At 42.4% G+C, this 25416-nt stretch overlaps 1 protein-coding gene and 1 pseudogene across 1 annotated transcript; both read right to left on the reverse strand.

Moving 5' to 3' along the window:
• Window positions 1-1223: 1223 nt before the first annotated feature.
• Window positions 1224-3823, reverse strand: LOC113565896 (elongation factor G, mitochondrial). The gene is made up of 3 exons (XM_026989261.1): window positions 3740-3823; window positions 1616-3636; window positions 1224-1549 (listed from the first exon to the last, which is right to left on the reverse strand). The coding sequence occupies exons 1-3, from the start codon at window positions 3806-3808 to the stop codon at window positions 1405-1407; spliced, it is 2235 nt and encodes a 744-aa protein (XP_026845062.1). The 5' UTR covers window positions 3809-3823; the 3' UTR covers window positions 1224-1404.
• Window positions 3824-5645: 1822 nt separating this feature from the next.
• Window positions 5646-14574, reverse strand: LOC113565897 (annotated as a pseudogene).
• Between the last annotated feature and the right edge of the window lie 10842 nt (window positions 14575-25416).

The raw sequence follows: 25416 nt of genomic DNA on the forward strand, positions 1-25416 counted from the left end.
TTTTCTGCTTGCGACCATCCGCGCGACGACCCGTCGAGTAAAACTTCCGAATTGTGTTTGTGCCTTTTGTGTTTGTTTCTTTTGCGTTTGTTTTGGGCTGCAAGGCCGTTTCATTAAAATCCGCCCGCTTGGAAATTTCTGTGAAAAAGAAGGTATAGACAACAGGCAACACGGCCCAGAAAATGCAACGAATGCTATGATAAATGCACCCCTTTTGCATAACATACCATGGCGGGAAGTTTATAAAATTTCCCCCATGGGAAATAGCTGAGGAAAAATAGGGTATGTACAACAGGCAAAACGTCCCAGAAAATGCAGAGCATGCAACGTAAAATTCACCCCATTTGCCTAACATACCTTGATGACGAAACACGGCGAGGTAAGGTTCGTAGCCCCTTTGAAAATTTCCCTGTCTGTTTTTGTCTGTTGTCCATACCTTGTATATTTTCATCATGCGACTTTGAGCGTGTCGTGCTCATTTTTGTGTTCCATTGTTGAGTTTGAAAGCAAAAAACGTAAGTATGCACGGAATGCTGCGTAATTGTTGTTGGTCAACCGGTTTAAGCTATGTTTGGACATTTGTATACCCTATTTTCTTTAAGTACTGTAACAAATGGTGCTTTCCAAGCTGCTCTGCAATTTAATTCATCATGTCTTTTCCACAGATTGCGAAGTTGAGATAGCTGACTAGTGTATGCCGTCATTGGAGCCCCAGATGATACAATGATATCAGATGTATAATACCCTAGGGTATTCAATGGTAAAACGTAAGTAAGCATATTCAGCTTTTTTTTTAGCTTAAACTATGACATCTCTTCTAGATTTTATCTTTGAATAAAAGTATCGGAACTAGTTTTGTGGTTCACTTCGTGATAGGAAACTTTTTCATAGGAACAAAAACAGAATGGCGCGCTCTCAACTCTTGAATTTTCCACTTCCAAAATATTCATAGATCCCTGATCCCTCGTAATACCCAAGTCGTCCCTGCTACGGATACGAACACTAATTTTCTGTTTTTTCTCTCGCAACCATTTCTTAATGACTTAACCGATGATACTGTGGAAATTTTAAAAGATTTTTTTGTATTGAATCAACCGATCCCACCGAGACTCGATTTCGAATAATAACCACACAAACACTTGTGAGTGTGAAAATAGTTTGAAAACCATCTTGTTTAGTTTCTAATCCTATCAACCATCCGGAGAAAAACGACAATGTGCCAATTTGTTTGTATTTTGTAGTCAACTTTAATATACAAAAAGGACTGTACATGGAGTGATTATCACAGTAAAAACTGAATCGAAATTTAACTAAGGATAGAGCTGGCTTAATGACACGACGATTTGGGGGAGATGGTAGTGTTTGCTGCTTAAAAATATGACTTTACTAGTGCTAAGCTCTGAGTTAGTTCTTCTTTTTCTTTTTGTCAGGTTGGGAAGCTCCTTGGGTTTCCTGATATTGCCGCACAATCTGGTCCTGGACATCAGGCAGGCAGGGAGAGTATCGGGAGTACTCCATCGTGAACTCTCCTTTTCCTTGGGTGCTAGATCTGTGGAATGAAATAGATTAGAGAAGCTTTTTCGTACTCTTAAGTGGTCAAGGCTCTGCCACTTACCTCAATTCTCCCGCGTAGCCGAACATGTCGTTCAGAGGCACCTCTGCGTAGACCGTGAACCATCCTTCCGTTCCCTCGGTTCCTGTGATGATGCCATGACGCTTGCTCAGATGACCCATGACGGCGCCCTGAAATTCCTCGGGTGCCGTCACCTCGACCATCATAATGGGTTCGAGGATCTGCCAGTTGCCATTCTGGAAGACCTCCTTGATGGCTCCGTGGGCGGCCAGCATGAAAGCCAGCTCACTGGAATCCACAATGTGATGGCCACCGTCCTGCAGGCGGAACTTAATGCCCGACAATCTGTGTCCGGAGAGCATGCCTCGTTCGGCCATCTCCCGGTAGCCCTTCTCCACGCCAGGGACAAACTGCTTGGGCACATTGGTGCCCACCGTCTCGTCCACGAACTCCAGGAGCGTGTTCTGATTTGGCGGCAGGGGCTCCATCACGCCAATGATGCGAGCATACTGACCCGATCCTCCAGATTGCTTCTTGTGCAGGTAATCGAATTCGCAGGGGCCGACGAGGGTCTCGCGGAAGGCCACCTTTGGCTTGCCAAGCGTCACGGGACAGCCGTATTCCCGCTCCATTCGCTGGGCATAGATCTCCAGGTGAAGTTCCCCCATTCCCGATACAAGCGTTTCCTTTACATCATTGTCGAAGAAAAAGTGGAAGGTGGGATCCTCTTTGGTGAATCTGGCAATGGCCTTGGAGAAGTTATCCCGATCCTTGGTGTTGTTTGGCTTGATGGCCATTGAAACGACGGGCTCCGGCACAAAGATCGACTCCATGGCAAGGTTGTTCTTGGGATTCGTAGTGAAGGTATCACCGGAGGCGCAGTCCACTCCAAACAGGGCAAAAATATCCCCAGCGTAGACCTCATTGACATCTTCCATTTGGCTGGAGTGCAGACGCACGAGGCGGGCAATCCTCACCTTCTTATTCGTGCGGGCATTAAAGATATTGTCGCCCTTGCGGAGAACGCCCTGGTAGCAGCGAAGGTACGTCAACTGACCGAAGCGTCCAGCCTCCAGCTTGAAGGCCAGACCCACAAATGGATCCTTGCCATCGCGTGCTGGATTGAGGACAATCTTCTCGGGATCCTTGCCCTCCCGTTCGATGAAGCCCAGATTCTCCACTTCTCCGGGATTGGGCAGGTAATCGATGACAGCATCGAGCAGAGGTTGAACGCCCTTGTTTTTCAAAGCCGTTCCTACCAGAACGGGCGTAAATGTTCGATTGATGCAGGTCCTCCTTAGGGCAGCCCTGAGATCGGCCTCCGAAAAGGGTTTCTCCTCGAGGAAGAATTCACCAAAAGTCTCATCCGCATTGGACAGATGCTCAATGAGCTCCTGTCGCCTCTCCTGGCTCTCCACACGCATATCCTGCGGGATCTCGTCCAGCCTAACGTCCATTCCGTTTTCTCCTTCAAAGTAGATGGCTTGCTCTCTTACCAAATCCACCAGGCCCTTGCAGTTGCTCTCTACACCAATTGGGAGTTGGATAAAGGCAGCATTGTGGTTCATTTTGGAGCGCATTTGAGAGAGCACGCGATAGGGATTCGATCCCAAGCGATCCAGCTTATTGATGAATGCCAAACAAGGAACATTGTAGCGCTTCATTTGTCTGTTGACTGTCAGCGTCTGACTCTGAACTCCCCCCACGGCGCAGAGGACGAGGACAGCGCCATCAAGCACACGCAGTGCACGCTCCACCTCCACCGTAAAGTCCACATGCCCGGGCGTGTCGATGATATTTACATTCGTGTCCTTCCACATGGTGTAGGTGGCCGCCGACTGGATGGTGATCCCACGCTGTCGCTCCAGCTCCATGCTGTCCATGGTGGCGCCCACATTGTCCTTGCCTCGCACCTCGTGCATCTCCGCAATGCGCCCGGTGTAGAAGAGGATTCGCTCCGTCAACGTCGTCTTCCCGCTGTCTATGTGTGCCGAGATTCCTATATTGCGGATCTTTTCGATGGGCCGGTGCTCCGCAAACTTGGCATGCGAGCTGTAGCCGCACTGGGGGAAAATAACTTAATTAAAACGAATTCCTACAACAATCAAATTACATAACAGTCGGCAAACTCGGCTGGATAAGTTCTACCCTGTTAAGGCCTCTTACCCGAGTCAACGTCTGCAGTGCATTTTTGCGCGTCAGATTACCCTGCAGTACACGCGTTATCAAAGACATTTTACTAAGTTTTTAATTAATAAATACGGAATCTAAGTAAAAAACACGCGCTAGACAAAACAGCAAGCAACACAGCTGACGGTGTTGCAAAGCGACAATAACACGATTTCGTAGTGTCGCACAATGACATAGAGGGGCGCGCAATTCAAATGTTTTATTTTAACCTCGCTTTATGCTCTAAAACTTCGATTTTAGACATTTATTTCAATTTAAAATAAATTGCATAGAGTGAATGAAAGAGGACGACAGGGAAAGCGCCTTGAAAATGTAGCTGCACCGTAGCACCGTATTCAAGCAGGCTCCTGTTTTCAGGCGGACTTACTGAAGCTAATTATTACGGAGCAACAAAATCTGGACCTTCTGAAGGGGCTTCCTTGTTTCCTAGTTTAGAATATTCAGTCCTAATCGCTAGATGGCCAGAGCCACTGTATTCGTTTCTCTGTGGTAATACAATGCCATTAAAGCATTTCCTGGAGTTGAAGCCAAGGCCGAAGTGTAAGTGCCGATTAGATTTCTGTACCCATTGAATATTGTCTAGAGTTCATTTTACACATTTATTTCAATTGCATAGATTTAAATAGATTTATCAGATGCAGTTTAAATTGTTTCTGTTTTGCCTCTTGATATGTTGCAATTTTGAGAATAATAACCAACGCACTTGAGAGATTCACATCACAGGACGGTTGGTAGAACATACACATAAGATATAGACAGACAGATTATAGTTAGACACACAAATAATTGTTGTACTTATACACAATGAGACACTAATCAAAATCATATTAAATCATTGACTCAAACGGATGTTTCTGTTGGTGTAAGATATCCACGCCACAATTGCTTCGACGTATCAAATTTTCTGTTCTGCAAGAATGAAATGCAATTGTTAATAGGATCTTGTTGGTAATCGTACAAAGGATACCTAGACTGGCGTATCTTTATATATACATACATACGATTTAAGGGTAATTATAAATAATAAATATACAGACATCAATCATAATGCATATGAGGCCATGAGTTTGTTTTTTTTTTTAAACAGAGCTTGTGAAGATATAAAAAGTATGTATCATGCTGAGGTATTTATCATTGAAGATAGCTAGCTCGTATTGAGGGATTTCTTTAAAAAGAAATTATTTGAATAATTTACAATGAATGATACGTATATTTGCGCAAACTCTGTTTCCCTTTTCATACATAATTCTTGACAAATGGCTGATGGCTGATTGATGCTTGATTCGTTTTGGTTGAATGGAAGACAGGCAGAGCTCGAATCTGGTGCTAGATGGGATGTATACAGAGATAGAGTATAGAACACTATGTGCCACACGCAACACTCACAACTACACTGAAAGAAAAACGAACGATGCATACCAAGTAAAGTAATCAAATGAAAGATACAAAATTGGGTTTCGGATTTTATTTCGGTTTCGGTTTCGCTGTTTTCGCTTCTTGTGGTAATTGGTGTATTTTCCACATTAATTTTTATTCAATATTTATAGTTATATTTTATATAGGTATAGTCATGGATGTGTGTGGGATGTGTAGTGATTTTTTGTAACTTAGGTTAAGGCATAAATAATAATACAATGTTTTCTCCGTCTTGGCTAGGCTAAATGAGTGGCTTTCTTCTAAAATTCCCCCCTAAAATTCACATCAGATCACAGCTTATCAAACTCTACCCCAACCCCCCATAACACAGAATAAATCCAGCCAAAAGAAGAGTAAATATAGGAAAATGGTTGTGCTTCGGTGGAACCGAAGTCTCGGGGATCTTCTCGATCAGTTTTTGTTGGAATTGACCATAGTCTCTATAAAAAATCGCCTCAAAAATGTGTATACTTGGAATGGTTTGGGTTACTATATTTATCATATTTATAAATAATACTTCTATAGCTTGTACCTGAGCACAAAAATCCAATGATTTTCTTTGCCCCTGGCACAGCTAAAAATCGTTACCAAAATGTTTGTGGTGAAAAAACTACTACTATATATTGAATAGAAAGTACAGAGAAAGACTTTCCACTCTTTTTAGAGATTATGATACTGGTATTTCTATGAGAAGTATGTACTACAATACGAGTAGATGTGTGTTTGAGTGTATGTTTTGTGCATTTGTTCGGTATAAATCTGATCCTGATCGGTAGGTAGACCTTAGACGGGTGTTATGTTGGCCGGATTCTGGCTGGTGACCGTGGATCCTTCAAGCTTGGCTGCCGCCTCCTTACAGTTGATGATCTGCTGCTGTGGACTTGGATTCGACGTATTGATGGTGACTTCGGTCTCATCCGCCTCGTGCATGGGCGATAGGCGCGGCGAGAGGGCGGCATTTGTTGAGGCACTGAAGAGAGGGTGGCATGTGGGGGAATGCATAGACGAGCATGAATGATACGAGTATTATAGTCGATAGATGGGAGATTGGGAAGCAGAAAGATAGATTCATATATACAAAAAATCAAGCTTAGGAGTTTAAGCAGCTCATGATTGTACGAGTATGTGTTTGAGTGTCTGATTTGCGCGGCACCAGGAACAGGACTCTCTACTGGAACACTTACTGATTTCCATTGATCTGTCGAACTTTGACGGTCACTGGTATGATGAGCTGCTCGGATATGCCATTCCCATCCTTGTTGATCTGCTGCCAGACTGTGGTTCGATTCACCGCTTCTTGGGGTATATTTATGCCCGATCCATTGCCACTGGCCGGCTTGCTGCCAGAGAGAGGAATGTGTATGGTGGTGGGACCCGCATTATTCGGATTATAGTTGGGTCCTGTGCCGGTACCCGCCCCAGGCGGTTGCTGATGCTGATGATGATTATCCTTTAATATAAAATTAGCATATTTCCATTGTTTTGGGTCCAAAAACGAACTCACAGAAGAGTAGGAGATACGGATAGGTAGAGAGTAACGAGTATAGCACAGTGTAGCAGAGAAAGAGTGAAGAAAGGGTGATAGGTGTATTGTGTGTCTGTGTCCCAACTTTTACCACGGTTCCACTAGAACACATTCGGGTGCATTCTTCGATTGATGCTTCAGAAAATTCCCATAAGCGAACGGATTCCTTCGGAACCATTCCATTGGAAGAATGCGAATGTTCTGCTAATGGAACTGTGGTACGGTACTATATTCTGTGGCTAATATTCTGCTGGTGAATGTTGTACAGGTGAGGTGTATCCGTGTTTGATCTTCGAGCCAATGGGTGTGTAAAATTTTCTTTTATGCCAAATTTTCAGTTTATTTTTTGTGTTTTTTTGACTTCTAAAATTTACATCAATTTCGCTACAAATATTTGTGGTGGGGTGGTTTTGTTTTGTTTTTTTTTATCTCCGGCTAGTTTTTGTGGGGGTTTTCGGTTAGTTACTGGGAACTTTTGATCCGATGATGACTATAAAATAACATAACAGGTTCCATTTAATACATTTAGGTACTTGTTGTACAGTGTAAACGTTTGCGCACAGCATGACTAACAATGGCTTATGGCTAGAATTTCATTTACATTATAAATATTCTTTATGATTATATATATATATAGAGTAGGAGTAGTATTTAGAGTAGGTTTCGGATAGATAACAAATTTTTGTTTTGCATTACGAAAAGCGACAACATAAATAATTAATCTTTTTTGATTTTTTGTTTGTTTGGGATTAGCATTTACAGTAGGTACAGTTGCGCTCGATTTCCGATTGGCAAAAAAATATCGTACAAGTATATAAAAAAACAAAATGTAAAAATAGCTTGCATGCCAAGATTTAAAATTAAATTAAAATTGATAGGGCTAAACAGGGGATAAACATTTACAAAATACTGTTAAAGACAGGATAAAAGAAAAACAAAACGTATAGAACAGAGTACGAGTATTATGCATATACAAGTAGATAGAGTCGTACCGACAAAATGCAATTTAAAAGAATGATATCTAAGAATAATTTAGTTTTTAGAATCGGCACCATCGAAACGGTTATCGTTCATCGGTCATCGGCCAACGGCCATCAATGATCGATGATTTGTGCGGGTGGACTGTGGACTGGCCAGCTCTGCAAACGCAAACGCAAATGAAATGGGGCTGATCTGATAACGGGGTGCACTTGTTTCTAGTTTCTAGATGTGACTGTGGACTGTGCGCAGTGCCAGTGCCAGAGTGCGGGTGTTTACTTTTTGAGCAGACTACTCTGAGCCTCGAACTCCTTTTCATTTGCATTTGAGCTGTTGCACGTGATCAGGCCGAGGCCGACGCCATTACCAGCGCCACCTTCAAGACCAGCCTTGGTGTCGGGCTGGCCGCGACCACCGAAGAAACAGGGGTTAAAATTTCTGAACAAAGCCCACCTCAGCGTCCAATTGATGCAGATCATCGGCGGCGGCTCGCTTCGTCATCTCCGGCATAATATCGTCGAGGATTTTAAGCTCTCGACGCGTAAAGACCAGATCGAGGGCCTTGCGTATGCCGATCATCACCACCAGCATGAGAGGGAAGAGAATTGACGTCTGCGAGAAGGATTTGATTAGCCAGAGTATGATCAGACAGGCCAGCTGTATGACGGTGAACAAATGAACTCGCTTGATGGGAACCTGTCCGAGGAAATTGGAAATCAGTCATTTAGTAACGTTTAAAGCATAGAAGATCTTTCCGATAGTTTACCTGTCGCAGGAACATGTAATCTGGCTGGTATTTGGCTGGCATGAACATGATCAGTATGCGATCAAAGAACTGCAGACCCTTGAGCGAGGCCACGCCCATATAAAGGAACACACCGAACAGAACCGGCATGGGAATGTGACCGAGCAGCGGTGTCAGCAGCACCGAAACACCGATCGTTAGGAAGATCATGATGTGTGTCACACGCTGCTCGCGAACACCCAGGAACTGTGGCTTCTCGCCAGGGGCCGAGCACTCCGATTCAAGTTTCAAGGAATTTACATGATTGATGCTCAGAACAGTGGCAGCCACAAACCTGGCAATAAAAATGGATCATTAGGATCATGGAAAGAACATCATTCTTAGGGAGAATGGCTTACCATGGCAGACCCATCACACTGCAAATGGCAATAAGAATTGAGAGAACAAACAGATCCAAATGGTAGCCACAGCCCTTCTTCAATTTGTTCTCTTGCGATTGACGATCACAGCTGTAATCTGCTGATCCATGAAGATCAGAATGGTTCCCAGTAGAGCGGGGAACACGGCAATGATCGGCGACCACCAGGGATTCGTTCGCTGAAAGGTGGAATGAGCCAACCCCTCGAATCCAGCGTGGGCTTCAGTTCTGCAGGAACCTCCAACTTCTGTGTGGGCACGCCCAACGAATAGTCGAAGAATTCATGGCAAAAAATGGCAATCAGCACGGAAAAGTCACTGATGTACTGGCGCACAGCCGAGGGGAAGAACAGGGCGTTCTTAAAGTCCTCAGAATGGTGGAGATGATGAAGGTACCGGTGCACAGAACCACCGACATGAGGAAGACATTCTCAGTGGGTGGAGTACCACAGTCGCCGCCAACAAGAGTTCCATTGTTCGGCTAATGAAAAAGCGATAGAAGTTATAGATCGGGAAATTTCCGGAGATTCAGGTGAGGTTGCTTTCTTTTCCTTACCTCACAATAATCCCAGTTGTATTTGGCATACTCCACACACTGGCATTGCTGCCTGGCGGCGGTATGCAGACACAATCGTATATGCCCTGATTCACAGGGAAATTCTTCCCGATGACAACCACGTTCTCGATGGCCTTGTAGATGAAAATGAAAGCAATCAGGGTGGCAAAGTTCTCCTCGGTGAAGCGGGTTATGTAGCAGACGAGAGCACTGGCATCTATCGCGGTCAGGACGATACAAATGCCGGCGACCCACATGCCGATCCAGAACCGGAATGTCATATAGTCCCAGTCCATTTTCATGCAGAACTCATAGATGATTGACTCAAAGACCAGTACTGGACCGGTGGAACCCAATATTGTCAACGGCTGACCCGAAAAGAAGCCATAGCCCATGCCACAGACGAACCCTGACACCAGACTCTCCATCGCTGCCATATTCTTGCCGGTGGCCTCCGCCAAGAGGCCTCCGAACGTGATGATTGGCGAGAGGCAGGCGAAGTACAGGAAGATCCACGATGCCACGCATTGCATGGAAAATGCATCGCGATAGTCGCTCCAGTACCACGGGATCTTTCGCTTCACATCGTTTATCAGACCGCCAAAGATACGACCTGTTCGTGAGAGACCATTCTCCTCCCTGAGTCGCGCCTCTTCCTCCTCCTCGTCGATCTCCTCCTTTGGCAGCTCTGGTGGTCGCTTGCGGACATCCTGGGAGGGTATGGCCGCCGGCGGCTCAATGCGAATAGTGGGATCCCATTCCCCAGGAGGCAAAACGGTGACCGCATCGAGGAACTCGTCAACGCCGGCCAGCAGATGCTCTCGCTTTCGTGCCCGATAGGCCACCTCGTGGAAGATCTCATCGACATCAGGGTGGCCATGGCACGTCCAATCTCATGGAAATTGCTCTGGCTACCAGGTGGTCCAAGCAAAATAAAGATGAATCTGCAGTGGAGGAATTGTGTACTTTTAGAATCTGTTTAAAAAGATCTTAGCCCATACCCCATACCTTGTGGGCACTGGCACCTCTGTCAGATCGCCCATGAGCGCTGCCTGGCTTAAGCGGATGAAGCAGGAGAGTGTCCGCTCCAGAAAGTCCACTTCGCCAACCAAAATATTACTGGCCTCTGCACCGGGAGGGATCTTCCTCATAAAGTGTGTGTTTCCCTTGTGCTGCTGCTCGTTGAGCTCCGTTCCGCTGCTGGGACGTGCCATCGAACTGGCTGCTGGGACTCTTTACCATGTCCTCTGTGATCACCGGAAGATTTTGTGTGGGTCGCAAGTTTTTAGAATTAGATTTTTTCTCTGCATTAGTCGGGGGGTTTTACACGGTTTACACGGTTCACACGGGTGCAAGAATCGGTTTTGGATTTTTGGGTGCAGGGTGTTCGTTGGGGGTACGTGCGTTGATAGGTATTACAACAATAATAACAACAACACGTTAAAAAACGGGCACAACAATAAAACATACGAAAAAAGAAGTGCAAAAGATATATTTTGGATTAAAGATCAGAAGATATTTTCGCATAAAAGGTGCTGGAAGAAAGTTCAATTCAAGTTGAGTTCAAAGAATGATACAAGTAGGTGCTAATAGCATGCATATTAAAAATATATTAGATATTAGTTAGGTGATAAAGCGTGCAGGTGTAAATATGTATAATCGGGTTGTACGAGTATTACGTATATCTTCTACAGAACCATTTCCTTCTTCTAGTAAACCTTCATGCAAATTTTGTCAAATTAGGGACTGCTGAGGGGGAGGATTTTAGATTTATAGAAACGTTTTCTTACTACCAAACGAATATTAGATATAGAGGAGTATATAGTAATTGTTATAGAACCATTTTCACAAAACCATTTAAGACAGTTAACAGACACGTAAAATCAAACAGGAACGATAAACAGTTCGTTCTGGAGTTGGTTTTTTTTAAATTTCTTCTGAGTTTTTTACCGAGCGTTCTGTTGCTGGGCTTTCCGGGCACTGTCAGGAAAACGCCCCATGCCCGCCGCCAGGGGTTAAGCTCGTATTGCCATTGCTGGCCAGGCGGTCCCGGTTCACTTGCCGTTAGAGATATAGGCGTGGTGGCCCCTAAAGCGTTGCCCCGACTGTTCATCCACTGGAAAATGTTTGGTTTGGTTTTGTTTGGTTGTGTTTGGTTTTACAGGAGTATTACAGTAGAAGAATTCTCTAGGATATCTAAGTATCTCGAATGAGCCTTTGGATCATCATTAAATATAATCTGAATCGATTTGAATCTTAGGATCCAATCGGTTATGGTGTGGTTTTTATTTCAATAAATTGTTGTAGATCGACAGCACAAAACTGGGTAGTAATCATCATAGTAGAATAAGGGCTTAAAGAGCTTTAAAATTGGTAGGGTATCAGATTGCTAGTGGAAGTAAAGTGAAGATCAAAGTTTGAAGATTGAAGGAGTAGAAGGAGTGGATAGTAAATAGTAGTAAAGTTTCAGAGACAAGACATTATGATCGATAAACACAGCGTGCTTTTGAGATACGAGTAGTAGGTACGAGTACAGTAAAAACCTTTTATAGGCTATAGAATCGGCTATTACTTGGTATTGATTGTGATTGTCCTTGCTGACCTTGGCCCTGGCCCTGGCCCCTGGATGGCCCCGGGTGATGCTGAGGCGATGCCCCAGCATGGAACCAGGTGGTGACACCAATGGCACCCAGATGCGTTGTGGCTTCAAGCTTTTCATTGGATTGGTTGAAATTTGGACAGGAGACGAACGAAGTAGCAAGAGCTTGTTTTGGTTAACGTTGGACAACACTGGTTCTCCTAGTGACCCACTTAACTAAATGAATGATTTACTGATGGAATGATGCTTGAAATGAGTTCTAAGGTGACTGGCTGTCTAAAGGTAAGATGTTCTTGAGAAGAGAGATAACTGCAATCGTAACTGCATCCTAAGTTTAGCTTGGTTCTGGTTTTTATTTCGATTGTTTAGTTTAGTGCAAGGCAACTGAAAAATATTATTGGCTTTCAGCTATACAGAGAGACAGAGATTGAGATCGACAAAGAGAGAGAGAGAGTGATTGAGTGGGGTGGTGGTGGATGGTGGGGGAGTTTTGCTAGTTCTAGTTATAAGGCTATACCTGTGGGAACAGCGAGATAACAACCACGCTGATCCTTACTCGACACACAGACGGCTGTCGTCATGAGGGGCGTATGGCATCCATCCAGACCAGTTGCTGATGAGCCATGCAGTGAGTGCAGAGGATTGCTCTTGCCCAGGTCTGCTTTCAACCCGGTGGGTGGTTCGATACGAGTTAATGGTTTTTTATTTGTTTTAGTATTAGTTCGGATGAATGGCAAAACTTTTAGTAGCGCTCTAGAACACACTAATACGAGTAGATGGACATGGACCTGACTCATGATGATTTCTGAGTTGATTTGTGACTGTGGTGATGATTGATTGAATGATGATTCACAGTGGTAACACCAAACGAACGAGATGAGCTTAGAGTAACCTAATGATTCCATTCCTGTGAATGGATGGGAATCCTATTCCCTATCCCCTATATACTCACTTTCGATGAGAGATGGTTGCGCATATCGGCCAGGGACCGAATGATGGGTAGCCGTGTCCTTCTTGCATACTCGTGCTGATGCCGGTGTCGACCGCAGCAGGGCATCCTTGACCTTGTCCTTGACGCCGGGGGGAAGGGTGCCGGCACTGACCATCTGGTCGCAGACCAGGTCGGCCATCACCTCCAGATTGGGTGCCTCCATGTCGAGCATGACGGTGCCGTTGACCAGCAGGCGCCGCAGCTCGAACAGCGAGTGCAGGGAGAGCGTGGCCACGTGGGGCTTGGACCACCGATTGCCGCCCTCCTCCACATCCTCCTCGAACTTGATCCAGCGCGCCGTCTCCTTCCACTCGATCTCGTCGCCCTCCTTCACCAGCATTCCCATTTCCGAGAACAAAGGATGCGATACATGTGTCCCATCGACATCAACATCCTCGCCGAGTATGAATTGTACACGTTGTGCGGGCGGTGTTACTGTTGCGGTTTTTGTTTGTAGCCAAGCAACGAGACATCACACACAGAGAGAAAAAAGAACGTACAAGATTAGCGAGGACCTTTATTACCGCAATAAACATTTATGGGACTCGCCCCGCCCCCCTGCCCCCTGCTTCTGCCCACATCATCCTTTACTTAAGTCTGCCGCCTGCGTGTACAGAAGCAGCAACTAATTGGCGTAATAATTTTGCCCTGATCCGTAAAGGGAATTGCCATTGCCCCACTGACCAATGTCCATATGTCCTGTTTAGTGTGTGCCGTCTCCGGCTGTGGTAAGTGGTTCATGTCCTTCATGCATGCATGTTCGAATTGCGTGAGGTTTTTGGCAACAGGAATGCACACGTGGAGGTTTACTTAGGAAAAGTTTGTGTGAATATGAATAAGGTCAAACCGTTTTGAAATTTGTGAAACTTTAAGAGAAGGCTTCGCCCAGTTCTGTTTAGTTATTTAGTCTAGAAGAGCCTTTACCAATTCTAAATTGAGTGCCATGGCATGTTGCAACTCTTAATTGTTTGCATCTCCAACATTTTTTCTCTATTCGGTTCAACAGTTGCGCTGACAACTCCCCTGCTGCTCGCCACTCGCTCCCAATCCCTAAGCCAATCATCTGTCATTTCCATTATCCCGGTGATGAGATGTCCCAGCGAAGGGCTATAATTGTGCCAACCTCCGCCCTTCGCTAGGGTTTCCTGTAATTTCCAAACAATTCTCGGAGCTTGCAAGCTGATTTGGCCGCATTTGTTGTCATTCCATTCATTCCTCTCCATCATTCTTCAGCTTCCATTTCGTAATTATATTTGCCATTCACACAATGCACACACATGGATACGGGCACGTTCATGGACACAATACCCCCCACCCCCGCCACATGGCCACAGGATACACCCGAGGCTGTAATGAAGCAAATTCTGGAACACTACCTGGACGCTCCACTTCCTGTTGCTTTTCACTGCCGCTGTCCTTGCTGGAGAGGCCACCAGCACCTCCAATGCTGCCGGAGCCACCGACGGAACCGCCGCCCCTCCAGCTCCACCTGCCCCTCCAGGACCGCTGTGATGGTGCTTGCGTCGGCGCTGGGAATGGCGTCTGCCTCCTGGCACATGAACACCCACATAGACGGTGTGTGGCGCGATGTCCTGCGGTAGAGAGGGAGCAGAGAGGAGAAAGGTGAGTTTTCCAAATTGTTATTATTAATTACAATTGAATTTCGTAATTCTGTTAGCTTAAAGTGTCTTTTTTTGTCGATTTTCGATTTTCCTTTTTCGTTTGTTTCCATTTTGTGAAACGTATTTTTATACTCGCATCGCTTTCAATTAGAATCAAAGCTTAAAGTTCACTTTTGGGTTTAATCTACTGATAAGAACAGAGATTTACTATACATAATATCTGGCATGTCCTGGCATGTGTTATTCAATGAGAGTTGCGCATACGAATCGTTGATTCATCGACAGAACCCAAAACCCAAGAAAGACGACAAATAATTTATGTTTATTACCTATTTCCCTTGATTTTGTCCTCGGCTTTTAAAGCAATTTATTAGCTTAGCCCATAGTCATTGCTCAGTTTACTAATTGTGATATCATCTCTGGTACTTGCCTTTGTAGTTTTCATAAATTTAAATTAATTATACAAAGCACATCGCATACGAGTAGCTTAATTCTTTTTCCAGTTATCTTCGAGTCACGCTACCCCCCAGTTTCGGTCCTACATATATGGCAACTCGTACACGTATACTTGTGGGCGTTTTATAGAGAGACACTGAACATTTTTCTTGTTTAATGCAGTTTTTTTCAATGCAATTTGAGACAGACTACAGTGGTGATTGCCATAACTAGTTTGAATATCTTTATATACTCCAAAGAAAAAAAATAAATGAAAATCCTGTTATTTACAGTATACTCTTTATATTGATTTAAAAAAAAAGAAAGATTGACTTATGAGATATCCATCTTTACATTTATAATCAGTAAATTATCTATTTATCTTCCATAATTAGTACATCAACGGAATAAAACTTCCTATTAAACAACCTCCATGGTCTATAGAATCCAAGCTCCCGTTCCGGTTCTATCCACCATATTTCAGACTTCCCAGGCTAGAGATCTGATCTTGTAGCCCATATCCACTTTACTCTAGGCTTGGTGCTCGAAAATGTCAACTTGCAATTAACACGACGCAAATTTCTTGTTCCAAAATATCTTGATTTACGTCAATAGTGTGACTTGTGGCTGGTTTTACTAGTCAGCCATTGGTTTTTGGTATGGGTTTATACCAAAACGTTGCCCATGGGCCGTGTCGGGAGAGTCAGGTTTTTGGCAATTACAAAATATACGTATGTAAAAAACTTACCCTCGAAATCGTTCTCTGTAAATTGTTGCGTAAGTCCTCGCCTCCAGTACGCGGGTCCTTGGGCGGCCTCATCGTCACCACTCGAGGAGTCATGGTCCAGGGTCTGCAAAGAGAAAAGGCATAAAATATATATTTTTATCTGATTGAAAAGGGTGAGCAAAAGTGTCTGAATGTCATAAAGAACAATGCAAATAATTCTTAATTATGGCACGAGTCTCTATCAGGCAAAAGTTCTGTTAATTAGTGGCCCTGTTACCGCCTCTAAAGCCACTAAAGCAGGCCTAGAAAATAACAGCTCGATCTGAGTTGCATAGGCAAATAGTTGCTTGTCAAGCGCCTGATTGAAATGCGTTTTATAAATCGAGACTTAGACGAGTGGACGTACATATGTACATTGTGGTGGTACAGAGAACTGATCGGCAATAGACAAAATCGACATACATTAAGGTAGTACGTAAAGGTGGTTAGCTTGGATGATGAGTGGATACCCTACCCAAGTGGGGGTGTCTTTTTTTGGTGGTTATTGGCTGTTGATTTGTGTTTTGAATTTCAGAGCCATGTCCATGTAGACAGAACTCTACATTAATTAATGTTATATGTTGCATCAAATTCTTCGATTCCTTCACACTTCACTCTCAACATTCTCCTGATACTAAAAAAAACTCTCGTAATACCCGATTGAAGAGTACAAGCAAAACAAAACAAGTGACATCGTGTGGTGTCATTGCCACATAGTCATTGTCACAGCACTTTTCCGAATCACTTGTCACAGCGAGTGCCACCCCCTACCGATTCGATGGGCAAACAATTTTTTAGAATCACTCTGCCTGACGGTTGGTCGGTCTGCCGTTGCATTTCAATTTCTCGTATCGTATCCATTTCACAATTTACACAGATGAATAATATTTTATGAGCCATTGGCACATTTCGCTTTTACTGCAAGTGGATTTTTCTTTTACTTTTGCGGCGGCATTTCGCTCAATGGGTGGCAATGGGAGTCTGCTGCTTCATTGTATAACTTTGATAAATACACGTGCTTCAGTTCTTTAATTGCCATTTGAATATGGATATTTACGAGTGTTTCGCCAGCAGCAGATTTTACAAATGAATTAATTAGCATTTATTGTTGTTGTTGTTCTCTCTTTGCACTTGGACGTACTCGTACTCGTATTTTTGTTGGTCTTTGCTTTTCGTAATGGAACTGCAATTTAATCTGTGCGACGTGTTCCAGGTGTCATCTTCCATAAATGATCTAATGGTGGGTGTGTTTACGATCATTATAATGACGTTTAGGAAGCGATTACATTGTTGCCAGGTTTGGGTAGACACATTAATGTGCAGCAGCAAATTTGCTATAAATATAATACTTCTTTTTTGGGATTCTCTCTATATATAATTAATTTCAATGTCGATTGGTCAACCGGAATTCATGTGAATTTTGGGCCCGTTATCTAGGGTCTTAGTGTCTCCAAAATAATATTTTATCTGAGAGCTAAACATATTACATTGATGGAGAAGCTTTGTGGCTTCGAGTAGGACTTTTGGAGAGCTTAAGAGCTCAGAGGTTGATAAAATAGAATTGGTCACGTTTTATTAACGCACCACTCAAAAAACCACATTTCACAGTCGTGAATAAGTCTAATTTGTGCTGATTTTGGTTTTTTTTAAAGATTAGAAACAAGTGATGGAAAAATTTGCATTGCATAAAGGTTTATTTCTATATAGCCTATCATCTTGTTTTGTCTTATCAGCCAGTCTTTTTTAATCTGTATATTATATAGAATTAACCGAGAGGAGTCACAGACAGACGGTGCAACACTCCAAGCCGTCTGCCATTTGTCGGTAAAAACTGGGTCTATCCAGGGCTTACCATTTGGTAAGCCACCTGTCCCTGCATTGAATGTGATATCTTTATCAGCAATGACTCAGAAAAAGCAACGTAATTTGGGTTCCAATATAAACTTTATGGCTGGCATATATTGTGTCAACACAAAAACGAATTCCTAGACAATTTGCACTTGGCATTGTTTAATTAAACGGTCGTTGGTGTTGGTGTTAAAGCAAAGAAAGGCTGAAAACGCGGTACTAACAGATTATACGGGTTATCTGGTGTCTGATACTATCGGAGAAGTACTCGGAAAGTTGGTGTTTCCTATAATATATTTGTGATCTTCATTTTTTTTTACTTTATCAGAGGTATGAAGGTGTCTAGAGACTCTATAGATCACATACGTTTTTTTTTTATCATAAGAAGCCATACGTCTTCTAGTTTCGCTGAGGCTGGGTATAATTTACGAATATTATATTAGTGCAAATTAATTGGCACCACTAAGACCACTTATGTATATCATAGGTTTGAATATGAGCGATTTGTTAGAAAATTATTTACTTGGAACTGAAAGATATCTCTGAAGACATTGACGTAAGAACACTCGGGTATTTTTTGGGACAATTGAACCAAACTTGGAAATGTCACTCCTAAACGTCTTTAGGAAATATCGAGAAATTTGAATAATATAGTAATACTATATCCTTTAAGAATATGTATTTCTTATGTGTCATGGCAAACAATATCTTTTTGGAGTTGAGTAGGGTACTCAAAGCTTCGTAAAAGCCTCCCCTCCTTCGTCTTATTCACTTGCCCTTGTATGAAGGAAGTGAAGATAAACGCACAATGAAAAACAGTTTCACAGCCGACTTACTGCTTATGCGATAAGCCGGGATGGAGATCTCTGTTGGACACGACACTCTTGTCTCTCTGCAGAACCAACCTTCCAATGAACACTTTTCCATGAATCACTACCTCTGCACAGTAAACACTCTCCCCTCCCCAAGGGATTACTGCAATTACTTACAATTCGATGTATTCATTATTCTTGGCCATTACTTGTCGCGGCAGTTGGGGTCTTATCGGAAAGCCTTCTGGAGCACACACTGCTGCGATCGGAACCAACGGACGCTCTACGATTTGTTGAATTTCTCTTTTATTTCACACACCACACACGCCGCGATTATCAATAGAGAGCGTGGGGGCCAAAGCAAATTCTGCGATAGCCGGAATATTGGGAAACAATAAACGTGTAGTGTAGCACAATAAACGGCAAGAAATTTGTTTTGTTGTTCCGTTGATTTTAATCTTATAAAGTTTTTATGGATTTATTGTAGGTATATTATGTTTCGGTTGCGAAGCCCCCGACCCGACTACGAGTCCAGGCGAATGCAGACTAACTAACTTTGCCGATCTTTAAACTGAACAACTGTGCCCGCTTAACCCTCTGCTGCGATCGCAGTCGCTGCTGCGCGCTGCTGCTGATATCTGCTGCCAAGGTCTATACATGAAAGGTGCTGCATTCCTGTCCTTTGCATATTCTATATTGAGGAATTCTTTTCGGTATTTAGGTAGACAATAGTACTATTTATTAGTCTGATTAATTTGAGTATTATATGTATTGTTTGGAAACCGAAAATCTTTATGTGCCTGAGATCTACAAAATAACAAACATGAAGGCGATTTCCCAGTGTGACAGATGGAGTCGGAAATGCTCTCCTTTGGCTCTTTTATGACTACGACTATGGAGAGAGCGGTCTTTTCAAAAGCCTCACCTTATCTTAATACACCTTGAACAGCCATTGACGAACGCCAACAGCGACGTTGACAGCAGAGTGGGGCCGATGGAGCACGAGCCCGGGAACAAGCACAAGCACGAGTGATAGCAGTAGGGAGTGCGAACGGGTGCGAGATAGTGTAAGCCGGTGCCGAAGTGCGGACCTGCTGGACAAGTGCGATCGAAAGAGCGATATGCGTAATACAGTTCCTTACAAAATGTGTTTTTAAACGCCAATTTTCCGATCTGCACTCATCTTTATCAATAGTTTTTGTCGATTCAAATTGGATTTATTGTTCATACACGTACCACTATCGCGTTCCAATCAAGGGGCTGTGCTTTGAAAAACGGTTTACCCAACCAAAAGTGCATATTAATGGGGTATATTAAAAGATTAGTTGTTGTTTTATGCCACACTGATAGCACCAGTCGATTGACGAAACTGGTGACAAGTGGTCCCCACACAGATACACAGTCGTATATTAATTATACCATCATGTTTTCGGCATGTACTTAACTATTATTAAGGCAAATCAACGTCAACAGAAATTCGGCGGATCTCTGATAAATTCTGTCTCATTTCGAGAGCTTTGTCCAGCCTTTTGTTTTGTTGACTAATGAACAAACCATAAACATTTTTATTATCCACAAATGTGTATACATATCTATATCTATGTATTTTGCATATATGTATGAGGGGGAATTTTTCTTGTTTATTTTCTGCTTTGTTTGTGTGCTTTTCTTGGTGACGAAAATAGTCAAATCAAATCTCGAAAAATGTTGGAGCCCTTGAATTGAAATTAAATGCAGAGCAGTGGGTGTCGTATAAAAACCACACATAAAAAGATTATTTGTAATATTTCCAGTCAAACAACTTTAAGTGATTTACTATAGTTTCTATTATAGGCTTCATGGCTTATTATTTTTTGCTGCTCAATGTAGATCTTGGGTCTTTGCTTTTATTTATTGTAGTTTTACCCACAATCTTTGGTTTTAGACGAATAATTCTTCATAATTTATAATCGAACTGAACAAATTTCGTTTGTCGATAAAATAAGGCCGGTTATTTATTTACTTATTCTTTTTCATAGTTTTTTTTATGAATAAAAATGGTATAATTCATTTATAATCAAATATGGAGTGTGTATGTTTGCAGCTATACAATTAATAAAAAGTTAAAATATTCTTTAATGGTTTCAATTCAATTAAAATGTCGTAAAAAGCAAATATATTATTCTATTTAATAATAATTTCTTTTAAGAGCTTTTTAACAACATTTTTTAATTTTAATTTTTATTTTTTCTACAAATTGTCCTTAAAAAGGCGAATCAACCTTTTTCCATTAAGCCCTATCCTGCCTCCCCAGGGCACTGGGTCGCATTTTTAAATCGTTTTTGGCCGCAAAATGTTGGCTTGAAAGACCCGCTCCCGCCTCTCTAAGCACTGTAATTAATTATTCAAATTTATACAATGGCCAAAAAGTGTTGCTCTGCATTGTTCAACAGCTGTTCCGGCTACTGAAATCAAAACAAAACTGAAAACATTATAGAAAAAAACAATAATAATGATATCCCAGGGGAGGGGTATCGCAAAGTTTTGCGTGTTTGGAAACTAGAAATTATTTAATTCAATTTGTGGGACGCTAATGCTTTTGTTGTTGCGTTTGGTAGTGGATCTGTAGTGGATGTGGTAACACCGACAACTGCGACTGCAAGGGCGACCGCAACCGGTTAGAACCGTAAGAGCCAAACGGTACGAGTTTTAAGCACAAGATCGGAGAGCTAAGAGGGAGAGAGAGAGCTTGGCCGAGAAAGAGACTTCTCTCTAACTAAAGGGGATTTTTAAATGGATTTGTAACAGATTCAGGGTCCTCAAAATACGTCAGAAGCGATTGATTATTCATTTTTAATTATATTGTTTGTTTGTCTCTCTGTTATGATCTTGTAGCGAATTCTGGGGAAACGAGGTGCGTCGAATCATATTTCATTGTTAATAAATCTATTTTCTTGGTCCCCTAGATAATTAACAACAATTAGCGCATTGACAAAATTTGAATGAATCCAGAATGGAGGTTAATGGAGTTTGCGCGTCGGTCGAGCTCCATTGACAAGGCCAGGTAGCATAAAGATCAGCCCGATAAAGATATTCTTTCCAGCTGCGATCTTCCCCACAAACGTCAACGTCTATGGAAAATCAAAATGTCTAACTAATCTTTAGATTTTGGTTGCACTTGAATGGCCGAATTAATCATTCTCAGGAGTCGCGTCATGGAAATTGTGTCATAAACAAGATTTGGTCTTATTTTGTCAGGGTCTGGACCTTATCTAGAGCCCACTCGACTCACCCTGACAACTAAATTGTTTAATAAACGTAACTCTTGTCGAATAAACCTCGATCCTTATCAACGATCGCTGGCAGTCAGCGCGTCACTTTAACCACTCGAGTGGCCACTCGATAAGCTCTCGGTTCTCTTTATAATTGCAAACCTTATCGCCATACCTTTACGTTTACCGTCTCGATTCTTTGCCATACTCGTACATATAATATATTGCTGGTATATATCTGGCCTGGCCCATGGCGTATGGTTGGGGATTATTTACCTGATCGGTTTATGGTCGGGGGAATTTTCTCTGACACCTTTCCGCTCAGATTTTTATGACCACTCTAATGCGATTTTAAATATGTATTAACCATGATATGATGATAGCTCTGTATAGTTATAGTTGGTCTATTGCCTCTAGTTGGTTTGAATATCGCTTGTTTGTTTGTTCTTTTCGTTGGTTAGGTTTATGATGGTTTATGATAAGTGGGGTGGGGCTTTGTGAAATTGAAGAAATAGGTCTTGGATTATTTTTGGATTTCAGGATCTGGATCAATTGTAAAAGACTATTATTTCTGACATCTGATGAGATAATTCATTTTAATTGAATTAAATCCTCAATTTGAAAAGAAATTTTCTTGAAGTTATATAATCCTTAAATATTCTATAATAAATGCCTGTTCAAACATTAAACTTTTCATTTTAGGCCACGACTTAGCCCCTAATCATTCCTTAAAGCCATTTCATCTTACTTCCTTTTTATACAAATGGATGTGTGAAATGTCCAGAAGGAATCGTTTCCGACCCCTAAAGTATATATATATATATTCTTGATCAGCATCAATAGCCGAGTCGATTGAGCCATGTCTGTCTGTCCGTCCGTCCGTCCCTATGAGCGCCTAGTCCTCAAAGACTATAAGAGCTAGAGCAACGATATTTTGTATACAAACTTCGGTAATATGCCACTATTACACGTATATTTTAAAATTTCGCCCCACCCCCTTTCACCCCCGAAAAGGACGAAAATCTTGGCAACAATATTGAAGATACGACAAAATTAAAACGCACAATCATAGAAAATTACCATATCATCAGATTGCCGAAACTGGATCAGATCCGATTATTATTATAATCAAAAGTAAGAAATAAATTTTCAGTCGCTGCTGCGTACGACACGCTAAGACTGATTTTCTGTCTCTCTCGCACGCACTCTTTTCCGGAGGAGAGCCATACTGACTAAGTATCGGGTATAAATGTAGAGTTGCGGTCGCCGCAGCAACTCACAACGTTCCCCCTCGTTCTTATGACTGCTCTGACCTACCATGAGCTCATCTTAGACCTTACAAAAATGCCTCTACAACAAATCAAGGTCACTGGGAGTTGTGTATGGAATTCCTTAGGGCAGACTGGACTGGACGCCCTTCGGTACCATATCACTGCTCCCACTGTCACTCCTATCCTTTCACTGTCATTCCCACTAGGTTCCATCCGAATTGTGCTCCAAGACAGCGGGGCAGTCGTGTGAAAATGTCGGCTTGCTGCTGCTGGCTGGGGCTGATGTCATTCTGGCCATCCGATTCCATTTTTATTGTCTTTCAGGGCCAGGCCAGACATTTTGTGTGGCAAAAGCAGGAGTGGGAGCAGCAAAGTTTCAACTTTTAGCAGGCAAATATGAATGAGTGTGAATGTTTGTGAAAGAAATTTGCAAATATACAAAGAAAATTGTTTCTACTATGTCCACGAAGATGTTAGAGTAGGTTGAGACTGGGGTTGATGCAGGTTCGTGGGAGTGCAGGTGTGAAGTGCTACCGCGGGCGCAATATGCCGCGTGCCGCTCGAGACTTCCGCTGCATGCGGAAGTGACACATAAATATAACAAAAAGTGGGGGTTGCTAGTGGGGAAATGGGATCAATGTCCCCCAATGAAGCGAGAATGAGGCAAGAAAACAGAGAAACCAGGCTAAAAGAGCAGAACTTTGAGCTTAAGAGAGTTGGGTTTTCCCTGCTCAGAATCTGTTTCTCTCCTTTTGTAACCCTCTATATGTTCCTCTCTTTTCTGTTGCTTGTTGTATGTATAATGTTTGCTTATCGAACGTTTCCCCCGTTCCCCATCCACCAACGTCGCTTATCACAACAACACCCGAACAAACAAAAAAAAATAACACAAAGACTGGCCCGGGGAGGCATCATTCGCTACGATATATCTCCCACATGCACTTGACATGTTGTTGACCCAGTCAGACGAAACGGCAGACAGACAGGAACAATTCCCAGCCACAACCTCGGCAAACAAAATAGAAAGTAAGCAACCCCATCTCAGAGAATAGATACCCCATATCTCACAGAATACACGAGGTTCTTCAGCCTTTTCAATTAGTCATCGTATCATATCATAGATAATATCCCAGACAGACCACCGCTACAGACCAGACGTTCTAATCATTTGTTGACTATATATTTTAGGCATACTCGCACGAGTAGTAGGCCTCCCTTCTCTCTATGATATTGTATGAATCTCGCCGCGTGTGCGTGTGGAACTGAATTGAAATTTGAATTGAAGTTGGAAATGTACTACTACGATTCCCGTTCTCCATTGTCATTTAATTGGGGGTAGTATTACTGCCTTTAACTTGACTCGCCACGAGATTACAATCTTTATAGAACTTGATTATGGTTTGTATTGTGATTTCATTTAGATATCTCCATTAGCTTGGCTTCCCATTGCATTGTGCGAGGTCTTTTGAGTCGTTCTAGGAAGTATTTTTGGATACAAAGCTATATAAGGAGTTGAGAGAAAGGGAGATATATCAAAATATTATGAAACTAAGAAAGATTTATAGATTGCACAGGGTGCTTCCTAACAATCCTTTTTCTATAGAAAATATTTGGTACATAAATGATAGGATGATAGGATTTTTCTAGTAAAAAAGAATACAGAGAACTTTGCGAGATAACAGTATCAAATCCGCATCTATTTACTATAGAAAATTGTATATAACAGAGTAAGATACATTGAAAATCCATACAAACAGAGTTGAGTATACACTTCTTTGCTTCAAATCCTTCGTGAGATTTTATAGATATTAAAAACCAATCATCCCCAAGCAAACAAAGAGCTTTTCTTCTTTTCCTTGAATCCCATACCCTATTATTTCTCTACCCTCGCACTTTTTGGCCCCCTGGTACGTGTATTTGAATATAAGTTCAATTTCCTTGATATAAAGTATAATCTAGAAACAGGAAGCTGTGTGTATTTACCTGCTGCTATCTGTGGCTATGACTCTGGGCAATCGGCCATGTCCGTGGATGTGTTTCAGATGCGCCTGCTGCGGCATCCTGCGGAATCCGAGTTCCTCCACCAAAAGAAAATGGCAGTGGAAATGGTGTTTGTTGCCGAAAAAGTATCTAATTTCTTGTTTCTGTTGGTGTTTGTTTCGGGTGTGGGTGGGCTAACAAAGACGAATTTCCACGGCAGGCCGGGGGTTAATGACACCAGAGTCAAGGCAGGAGGTCCTTTTGAAAGCGTTTTGAAGCAGGTTGCCGGCGACTATCATTTGTCATGAAATTAATCAAAATTAACCTTTTGGCTTCACAAAATTTCTGTAGATATGTATTTTTAGGGATATATATTTTCCGTATCCGTATTTTCTCTGAACCGTTTGCCGGCACTTGATATCCTCTACGGGTTGAGTCGCG

The sequence above is a fragment of the Drosophila persimilis genome, unplaced genomic scaffold (genome assembly GCF_003286085.1).
Source record: "Drosophila persimilis strain 14011-0111.01,24,50 unplaced genomic scaffold, DperRS2 tig00000202-arrow-arrow-pilon, whole genome shotgun sequence".
NCBI lineage: Eukaryota > Metazoa > Arthropoda > Insecta > Diptera > Drosophilidae > Drosophila > Drosophila persimilis.

Bases quoted from the DNA above. Each gene is read 5' to 3' on its own strand.
- LOC113565896 (XM_026989261.1), bottom strand. From the start codon at position 3,808: ATGTCTTTGATAACGCGTGTACTGCAGGGTAATCTGACGCGCAAAAAT. The intron at 3,637-3,739 runs GTAAGAGGCCTT...ATTTTCCCCCAG, and splicing joins CACTGCAGACGTTGACTCGG to TGCGGCTACAGCTCGCATGC. The intron at 1,550-1,615 runs GTAAGTGGCAGA...TTCATTCCACAG, and splicing joins GGCTACGCGGGAGAATTGAG to ATCTAGCACCCAAGGAAAAG.